At 34.3% G+C, this 11,363-nt stretch overlaps 1 protein-coding gene across 1 annotated transcript; it reads left to right on the top strand.

The window, feature by feature from the left end:
- Window positions 1-10,655: 10,655 nt before the first annotated feature.
- On the top strand, window positions 10,656-11,363 carry LOC131859273 (enoyl-CoA delta isomerase 2, peroxisomal-like). Its single transcript, XM_059212863.1, has one exon. It carries the CDS (start codon window positions 10,656-10,658, stop codon window positions 11,361-11,363), a length of 708 nt encoding a protein of 235 aa, XP_059068846.1.

Genomic DNA, 11,363 nt, shown 5'->3' on the forward strand with positions numbered 1-11,363 from the left:
TGCCCACCTTCAATCTTGCCCAGATTTCTATAAGCGAACAATAAGCATTTGGATAATCAATATTGTATAAGCTCTAAATAAGGGCGAAATAATAATAGCTCTATTACTATTTATCTAGTTTGGTGTTGTTCATGAGAGAAAAGTGGTTTGATTTTCTATAGTAATTTTACTTTCAATTTTTTAATATGATATAACAGCTCTATTATAAAATCACTCAACCGATTGGTCATGCTCTTAATATAAGATTTGTCAAAGAAGGCAAGCATATGAGATACGTATTTGCAATTTATTTCATCCAGGTCACAATATCAGAAGATTTATCATAGTTGTTATTATATTTGCATATTAATAACAACTATTTTCTGTATTCAAAATATTTGGTGTTGTTCTTATATTTTATTGGTAGTGATTATTTTTTAACTCAAAATTTCTTTACAGTGCATTTAGAAAAAAGTTTCAATTTTGTTTTCCTGCTATTGTGCTGTGCAGTTTTGTAGTGGGCAATTGCCTATTTTATTTTATATTTGCAAATTTTGTTATAGGTTAAGTATTAATTTTTTTGAAGGAGAAATTAAAAGAGAGAGCTTGCAATCATGTTTTGAAACTATTTTTTTATGAATAGTGGTCAATTCCATTAATATTAGACAAAAGTGCATTATTCACAAAAAAATAGTAGAGGGATACAAGATCTCACCATAGTAGTCAAACGAGCAAAGCCTAGAGAATAAAAAACATATAAGAACCCCCTAGGAACAAAAACATGGGCAGATCCGAGAGAGTAGAAAGAAAGAAGGAAAAGTTGTTAAGTGACTATTGTATTATCCTCCTTGTCCTTGTCCTCATCCTAGCAAGAGGGAAAGATAGCCAGAGCCAATCATGGGAGCCATTTGGATGAGCTAGGCCATCCACTATCACCACCAAAATTTGGACATCCACTGTCACCATTAGTGATTGGACCCACAACCTCGCACCCCATCTAGGGGTGAAAATCCCACACAACGAAGAGGTGGAGAATTGCCTATTAAAATAATTGCCACCACTAGACTATTTAGATGGAGCTTGAGACTGTAGGGTTTGAGAGCGGTGAGTCAAAGAGGTACATATACGTTGATGGTGGCGAGGGCATAGATCGATCATGGGAGGCAAAATTATTTGAAACAACTATAGCAACTATATAAGGAGCATTTACCCAATGCTCCCGAAGCTCCCAAATGTGGCCCACGGTGCAACCTTGTTGGCTTCCACTTGAATCTAAAGCATCACATTATCGCATATACATGCTTTAGTAAAAAGTGACACATGAATATTAATGGTGTTGTGAGAAAAAAAATAACATTTCTATCTTTTCATATTGTAAGGAGGATTTCCACCCTTAAATCATGCCAAATCTACATAAATTTTAAGGGAATGCAAAGCAAATCCCCAAAAAGGGCTATATGCCAAGAAAAAGGCACTGACCAAAACCATCAACACAAATCATGAATCCAACTCTACAAGTTTTGAGCTCAACAACAAAACCTAAAGAGGTGAATGAAAAAATCTAGTTGCCCACAAAAAGGGCACCAAGGATCGGAATGCCAACATTCCTTAGACGAGAGGCCAAAGGTCAACCTGGGGAAAGAATGCACCACACAAGTTAGTCATGATTATTTTCAAAATTTAGTTCTTTTTTACAGTGCATTTAGACAACAATTTCATTTTTTGTGTGCTACTATTGTCTTGCACAATTTCTTAGTGGGGAGATGTTACACGTAGACACAATTGTATATTTTATTTTATGCTTGTAAATTTTAGTATAGGTTAAAGTTTTAAAAAAATTTAGAAGAAATAGATAAAATGAGGTTGGGGTAATTTCTTAGATTTATTTTACAAAATAAAAATTATTTAATTTTTAATTCGAAGTCAAAAGAAGAAATTATGCATTAAATATTCACATATGTTCCTTATAATAATGAGTTAAAAATTGATTTAAAATATGTTCACCCTATTAACGAAATTAAAATTATTGGAATATCTTCTAGATGTTCTTTATATTGTAATGTTGAAGATTCAATTGACTTTAATGTCTCGGTTAGATGTTGCTAATATTAGATTTGTAATGCCCCTGCTATTAGGCCGAGAGGACTTAATCAAATAATCCAATAAAAATGCGAACAATATTTTTTTGAAAAGACAAATTACACATATATGCATTGAGATACATAGAACATGGAAAGAACATATGCACAATTAACAACTAACAATAGTCCTCAAGGCCCCCCAACGAAATTACTCAAGGAATAACATTTATGAAAAATACAAAATCATAAGGTTCACCATTAAATATTAAAAAAAAACCTTCATTTACAATGATCATGATACATACTAAATTGACATGAGAATATACATATGATCATCAATTTATATTTCAATGTGTCCACAAGGATATGATCTCCAAGAGTACAATAAAGGAGTAAATACATAAATCTGCATCGACATGAAAGTCTTCAATGTTTTCACAAGCCACCATGAACATGATGCAGATCCAGAAAAACCCAATGGGTGCAAATAGCACTCCACCCAACCATGTGGTACTATTAGGTCCACCCCCCATGCAAGGAGATATCGATCAGATCCACAAGAAGGATGCAAGCACACAAGGTACCAACAAGAATCATGAGAGATGCACATGGCTATTGTTGGAATACATAGAATGCAAGAACACTGAGAAGGAGGGGTGAATCATTGTCCTGCCGGTAATATAAGATTTTACCTTATTAGAACATACACATATAAACTGGTAAATGAAGAAACATATAACATGAAGTAGATAAACTAGCCACATGAATGAACACCATAGAAAACTGAATTTTATACATGGAAAAACTCAAAGAGGAAAATCCACGGTGGGATTTGTGACCCACAATATCAATTCACTAGCCATATGAAAGATATTACATAGTACGGGGGCTTGCACATGCAGGAAGGCACACTTCCTAGAGTGCACTTCTCAACACAAAAGAGTTTCACTGACTACAATCTTCTGATGAGATAAAAGAATAATGGTGAACTAAAAAATGCATCTCCAATGCCAAAAAGAGTGTTGGTTATAGCTCTATTCAGTACCGCTTCATAAACCCTAAACTCTTTTACCAGTGTGTCCTTTCCTCCAAAAATGCTTTATAAACCATCTACTGATCATTGCATGATATTACTTTAACCCAAGAACCCTTAGAATATTTGAGTAAAATCTCAAAAGGCAGGCCTTTTGAAACATCCATTTCAGTCAAAATGTTGGCAAAGGTAGAGTGCAAAATATCAGAAGTTTATTAAATATTTCAAAAGAAGGGTTGAAATCAGAGTGCCAAGCCTTAATCATCAACACAAATTCGTCCTCCTAGCTAAAATAATGATCACATAATATTTTCTTTCTATCTCGAGCATTATCAAACTTTGCAATAAAGATCCCCTTAGCCATGGGAAAATATTAACTTTACCAGTAATAAGAGGCTCCCAATGTTTAAAGATCTAGGCATGCGGTTGAGGGAGGCTGGGCCAAAAACCCGTTAACCATTATATCACACTTTATGTAGACAAAAGATAAACATTGTGATCTACTTCCTCTTTCGTATCTGCTTCAGATTAATAGAAATGGCATTTGCAATACGAATAAAACCACCACCATACAAACGTATCCCTTTCCATATTCTCGGAGACTCGCCATTCCGTGTCTACTCATCAGACACAACCATACTAGCGGTGACATTCAACAACTTTCAAGAAATTTGCAGTCGCTACAAACCACCAGCAACAGAGGCACAAGGGCAGGATGAAACATTATTCGCAGCAGAGATATCCACTTCTCCTAGAGGGGAGGAGGCATGAAAGCTTCCCACACCAATGGAATTGTCACCAAGGTTTACAAAATGAATGACGGATACCGAGGGTTTTGCTTTTGAAGCACCATCGACAGTTTTTGAAATCGGCCCATGGGTCGAAGGAGCCATCACAAACATATTCATTGCATGAAGAAGTTTATGTTCATAAGTTATATTTACTTTTATTTTTCTTAATTGAATATTGAATTTATCTTATATACGTTAATAGATTAGATATTTTTATATTATTATAAACAATATTAATTATAGATTATTTATTTATTGTCTTTAATTATATCTACATGTTTATAGAATTATTATTTTAGACATCAAACCAAACAACATTATAAGGGGATGAGGGAAAAGTCCAAGTTCTCATCATGATTTTTAACATAATACAAGACCTGCAATGATATTATTATTTTAATTCATATCTGCAAGGATTAGAGCCCCTCTAAGGAACGACAAGAATTTTTGTAGCATTATGCCCTAATTTGTAGATTCACAAAGGTATGTCCAAAATTAAGTGATATGTATTCATGTATTGCTGAACAGTGGAAAGAATACATGGACAGTGAAATTTTGATTTATCCATGTTCCTAAGAATTCTTTATTTTGGAATTTGACTCTGAGAAGGATTGAAAGTTGATATTAGAAAAAGGTTATTAGATATTCCAAGACGTATTTCTGTGTATGAAACCATGGTTCCCAGTCTTTCATCCATGCACAAAAATATTTACCACAACTTATCTTTGGGTGCGATTACCATATATTTTACTTGAATTTTGGGAATTTGACTATCTTCAAGCCATCAAGAATAGCCTAGGGAAATATCATTGCACCTCCAAGGAAACTATTGATTTCTATTACACTACCAATGCTCAGATTTGTGTTGAAATGGAGTTATCCAAAGGGCTTCCTAATGAAATAGTATTGAAGATGGGTTGTAGAGGGTTTTTACAACTGTTTGACTGTGAGAAAATTACCTTTAGATGAAGACGATGTTTCTCAATGGACCATCTCATATCCCAAAGTGAAAAGCATTTTTTAATAGGGAATTCAATAACTCCTGGTAAATCTTCTTGGTGGGTTGGGACCGAGCTCTAGCATTATGCCATTCGTTCTACCTCTGAAGACTTGAATCAAGCTTAATCAACCCCTTTCTCCATCTATTATCTGCCATGATAAGAGGCCCATTATGGAATCTTAGATTTTACAAAAGACGCCCTCATTTATAGATTCCACCTTGGCTTGCTTTCCATAACCGCTACATTATTTTGTAGGGATAGGTAACCAAGTTGGTGCATAAATTGAGAGTGGTGATGCAAAAGATTATGGATGGATATAAATAAAGACGAGGAAGAAACTTCTTCAGCATCAAATGAATTTTGGTTCATCTAAGAAAAGTTCTATGGCAAAAGAATTAATTACTTTTCACAAGATAGTTGTTCTGCAAGCTTTGTGCCTCTACTTTTGTGCATGCAATTATGCTTGCCTTTATATTATCATAGATAATGTTACTATAATTGGGTAGAGTAGCCTTTTTGTTTTGAGAAATATGGCATTTTTATAATGCTTCCTAGTTAGGAACCACCTTATTGCACCCCTAGTTTGGGAAGTTGTATTTTTTGTTCAAATTAATATAGATTTTTGTTGTAATCATGGCTGCAATTTATTGATAAAAAAACAAAAACAAAATCATAATATCAAGGAGGAAAAATAATCGAATATCATTACTCAAAAATGGGGAGTACAAATTAATTCACAAGCAATAATTAAATATTTTTCACAAGTACTCACTATATGCTCATTATAAATTATAGTGGCCAGATTATTTTGAAGGAAAATTTAGGTCAAATTCGAATACACAAAGATCTATGAGTTGTAGAACTGGTAGAGACAAAAACTTATATTATTATTTAATCATTTTCAATAAAAATATAAAATCCATCACAAGCGTAGTGTATGGAATTATATTATAAAATTAAATTTTGTTTAGGTCAAATGAAATGAAATTGTAAGAGGATGTCCTTTTAGGTAAGAGGTAATCAAAATTGCTACTATATCAACTCCGTGTAGCATGGCCAATACATATACATACCACATGTAACGTTTAACTCAGTTTATTTCTATATGCAAGTTTTTTAGTTTAGGTGTTGGTTCTATGTTCACCCTGCTCGGTTTTTGATGTGTTTTGTAAAGGGTTCTTTTTAGCTGATTGCACATCCTTCATACTTCAGCCATGGTGTCTCTTTGTGATTATGTATCGATACATGCCTATCCTACTTTTATTAATCAAAATATGGTGAACACATGTTTCTGTATATGATACAAATTGTTTTAGTTTCTTCTTTTGTGGGTATGTGAAATTGACCAGCTCAATAGGAGCTCTCCTGTTAGTAGTCATCATTCTACATTTATCCTCCGACTACCTAGATCTATTTGCAAGGGCAAGGAAGAAAGATAATTTAGAGTTAGCGATGACGTGAAGCCTAGAAAAGCAAGGAAAGGTGTAGATCTTGACCTTCGTGGGTGATAATGACGAGGATGAGCACAGGCTTAATCCTACAACTTTCTACGCCATATATATGTTGTATTTGCTTTATAAAGTGCATGAAAAAATGGAATCTACATGGAAGCAAAATGGATCTATATGTTATATTTTCTTTATAAAGTGCATGAAATAATGGAAGGCTATTATGTTAAATTCTGCAATATGAGATACAAATTATGTAAATAAATAGATGCACTATAATTTCACTATTAAGATTATGGAATGTACTAGAAATACCACTACTTGGGTTGTAAATTCTCTCATTTCTTATGGTGGGTAGCTACAGCTCATACATTCCAAAACAAAACCACATTAGAATAAATGTATTAGGACCAGGTTATAGGAAAATATAAGGACCTAGATAACCATTTGGGAACCATACTACAGTATCCATTTTGGTAGTTTTCATTTCAAAGATATATAAGTAATGGTAAAGACACATTTGTGTGCCTTGCGTTCAACGAAACAAGCATACTCTGCTCATATCACTAAGGCACACAGAACTTATGGCTCGTATGGCGTTGTAAGAAGGCCAATTTTAGAGACATTGTAGAAATAGCAGCAAGGTAGTGTTGCCCCTTTCAACTCACATTTCACAAACTCTATAGTTCTTCGATTGCAAGCCAAAATAAGTTCCTAAGAGAGTATATGTACAAAAGTATCACAAAGCCCAAAATAGGCACTCCATTAACATTTCCTAAATCAAGATTCAAGATGAACATAAAGACAAACTAACAATAATGACAACAAGAATTCACTTTATCTATTTATTTTGAAATAGAAAGAGATCTAATCATATAATTTGTATTATATCTTATTCCTTTAATTTTTTTAGAATATTTATTTTATTTTAATAAAAGTAATAAATAAAGAGATGAAATGAATTAATAAAATATATTGTTCGGATTAAAACTAAAGGTTGTACAAGAGTTATTTAATCATTTATTTATTTCTAGTTAGACAATCGAAACTATGGGTCATTATGCTCTGCTTAGCTCCAAATATTTGTGAAATAAATTTGCACCTCACACATTTTGAAATGTGACCTCCATTGTACCCCTATTTCAAGAAGTTGTATTTTTTTGTTCAAATTAATAAACATTTTTGTTGTTGATGAGGCTGCAATTTATTGATCAAAAAACAAACAAAAAAATGATAATCTCAAGGAGGAAAAATAATTGAATATCAATACTCAAAAATGGGGGAGTACAGATTAATTCAGAAGCAAGAATTAAATATTTTCACAACTACTCATTAAATGATCATTATAAATTATAGTGGCCAGATTATTTTGAAGGAAAATTTAGGTCAAATTCAAATACACAAAGATCTCTTAGTTGCAGAACTGTTAGAGACAAAAACTTATATTATTCTTTAATCATTTTCAATAAAAATATAAAATCCATCACAAGCAGAGTGTATGGAATTATTTTTAAAAAAAAAAAATTGGTTAGGTCAAATGAAATGAAACTATAAGAGGATATCCTTTTAGGTAAGAGGTAATCGAAATTGCTACTATATCAACCACGTGTAACATGGTCAACACATATACATACCACATATAACGTTTAACTTGGTTTTTTTTAATGTATTTAGTTTAAGTGTTGGTTCTATGTTCACCTTGCTAGGTTTTTGACGTGTTTGGTGTAGGGTTCTTTTTAGCTAGTTGTGAATCCTTCATCCTGTGTGTTTCTTTGTGATTATGTATCGATGCAAGCCTATCCTACATTTGTTAATCAAAATATTGTGAACACATGTTTCTGTATATGATAGAAATTGTTTTAGTGGGCATGTGAGATTGACCAGCTTGACAAGAGTTCTCCTATTACTAGTCATCTTTCTACATTTATCCTCCGTCAGCCTTCATTTGTTTGCAAGAGAAGGGAAGAAATATAATTTAGAGTTAGCGATGATGTGAAGCCTAGAGAAGCAGGGAAAGGTGTACATCTTGACCTTTGTGGGTGATAATGATGAGGATGAGCACAAGCTTAATCCTACAACTTTCGATGCCATCTGTATGTTGTATTTAGTTTATAAAGTGCATGAAAAAATGGAATCTACATGGAAGCAAAATGGAATCTATATATTATATTTTCTTTATAAACTGCATGAAACTTGCGGAAGGCTATTATGTTAAATTCTGCAATATGAGATGCAAATTATGTAAATGAATAGATGTGCTATAGTTGCACTATTAAGATTATGGAATGTAATAGAAAGACCACTACCTAGGTTGTAACTTCTCTCATTTCTTATCGTGGGTAGCTACACCTCAAGCCTTCTAAAACCAAACCACATTACAATAAATGTATTAACACCAAGTTATAGGAAAATATAGGGACCTAGATAACCATTTGGTAACCATACTACAGTATCCATTTGTGTATTTTTCATTGCAAAGATAAATAAGTAAAGATAAAGACACATTTATGTGCCTTGAGTTCAACGAAACAAGAATACTCCACTACTATCACTACGGAAAACACAACTTACGACTCGTATGACATTGTAGAAATAGGAACAAGATAGCACTGCCCCTGTTAACTCGCATTTCACAAACTCTATTATCTATAGTTCTTCCATCACGGGCCAAAATAACTTCCTAAGAGAGTATATGTACAGAAGTATAACAAAGCCCAAAACAGGCACTCCATTAACATTTCCTAAATGAAGATTCAAGATCAACATAAAGACAAACTAGGTCAAAGTTGCACGGACAAGGTTATAGATACAGATACGAATAGGACCATTTTTGAAGACCACTAATAGTGATACAGCTGGATATGACATTCATTAAAAACACATACACATATATTTACCAAAATTTTATAAGTTATTAGAGGAGATTGTAATTACTTTAAAAACAATTTAGACACATAATTGCCAGATAAATAATTATAAGTTGATTTAACACTACAATATACCCAAAAACTACAAAGCGTGAGCTTTAATTAAATTAACAATAATGTCATTTAAATCCAAATTAAAATAAAACAAAATAAAACTTTAAATAGAAATTAAAAAGGAAAATATCTAAATATATTTTCAGAAAAAATTAAATATAAAGAACTAAATAAACAATATTGATCTAAACTTAAAAAATAAAAACTCATTTCCACATTTAATTTTTTAATATTAATTAAAAATTAAAATTCATAATAAAATAAGTAAATATAAATAAATATTTTTTAATATACGCGTATTGGATACGCCGATGCATGCTCCTAAGGAGGGACATTGGTGTATCCAGCTACTCTGGTCTAGGTAGGTTTATCTCATGCGTCTGAATCCAAACTTTGAATGGAAGAGCTAGTTTCTAGAAATACAGTCATATGGAATCAACCATTGACATAGAAATGCAACCTTGACAAAGTTTGGTAATGTCGTCAGCAAAAGTGCATTAGCCATCAGACTGATGCAAAGGAATAAGATACCTTGTAAAACTGAAATTGCAGAGATGAAGCAGCATATATGATTCAATGGTTTACCCAACTACATGTTTTGCAATACCAACTATTCATGCATCGCTCATCTGCGTTCATCCTGTGACTGCCTTGATTTGTTTGCAAAACCAAGGAAGAAAGCCAGTATGGTCAAATTCAACTATTCATCTGCAAAGATCTCGGACAATGCCATATCAGCCACGTGGAAATTGTTATCAAGAAGATGAAAGGTGAAAGGTGTACAAGATGAACTTGATTTGTTTTCGAGACCAACGATACGTCATAAGCCCAGACAAAAAATGATAGATTGTTTGAAAAAATCTAGTTAGTCATGATTCCTTACTCACGATCTTCTTAAACGTCGTTGGTTTTATGTTCAAATTTAATTTTAGTAGTGTTACTCGTAAAGAATAAGTCGATACTGTTCAAAAATTTGAACAACATAAAAGTAACATAATGCTATTCAATATGTGTAATAGGCAATTTCGTGTCTAACCATTTTATAATTCTGCTAGCCATTTCTTCAAAGATAAAGAGGATCTTATTGCTGATGTTACTAGGTTGAACATGGAGGGGAAGAAGTTTTTTAAAGATAGAAAGTCGGCTGATGAAGAGGTCCATAATTTCATCAAGGGTAAAGAGTGCAAAATTTGATAGATTTGACTGAAGCCTAGTTGACGAGTCGGAGTTAGCAAGTATACAGGAGCACTCTCCCCTATTTAATTGTCTATCACTCATCTGATTCATCACTAAACTGCCTCGATTTGTTTTGAAAGAGCAAGGAAAGGAAAGGTAGCGAGGATGTGCAGCCTAGAGAAGCGAGGAAATGTGTACATCTTGACCTTCGTTGGTGACGGCGAGCACAGGTTTAATCCCACAACATTCGATGCCATCTCTGACGCTCTCAAAGAGGTGGAAGAATCGGCAGACGCAGCAGCCCTGGTAACCACCAACGCAGGCAAATACTTCTCCTGCGGCCTCGACATGAAATGGGTTGGCGAGAGCCCCCACGACCGTTTTGACATAGGCATGGAGAAATTAGAGAATATGTTCGCAGCCTTCATGAAGCTCAGCATCCCCACCGTGGCAGCCATCTGCGGGCACGCGGAGGCGAGCGCCTTCACGCTTGCTCTGGCTCACGATTACCGCTTCATGAGTACGCAGGGGTCCTCCCACCTCTACATGTGCGAGCTCGATCATGGCTTCAACATCCCCAAGAGTATGCTAACCTTGATTCGTAGCAAGCTGCACCCTGCAGCCCTGCGCGATGTGGTGCTAGGCGGCACCAAGCTCAACGCCCAGATGGCCTTTCAGAAAGGGATTGTGGACGCCGCTTTCGACGACTCGGTGGGGACTTTGCAGGCGGCGGTTAAGGAGGCAGAGAAACTGGCGGTCAGGGGATGGAACAGGGAGATCTACCGTAGCTTCAGGTTGGCTGCCTTTCCTGACGTTGTGGAGGAGCTCGATATTCATGTTCCCTATCGCATGCTCGCTTCCTATAACTTCTGA

Source organism: Cryptomeria japonica, chromosome 10, assembly GCF_030272615.1.
Source record: "Cryptomeria japonica chromosome 10, Sugi_1.0, whole genome shotgun sequence".
Taxonomy (NCBI): Eukaryota; Viridiplantae; Streptophyta; class Pinopsida; order Cupressales; family Cupressaceae; genus Cryptomeria; species Cryptomeria japonica.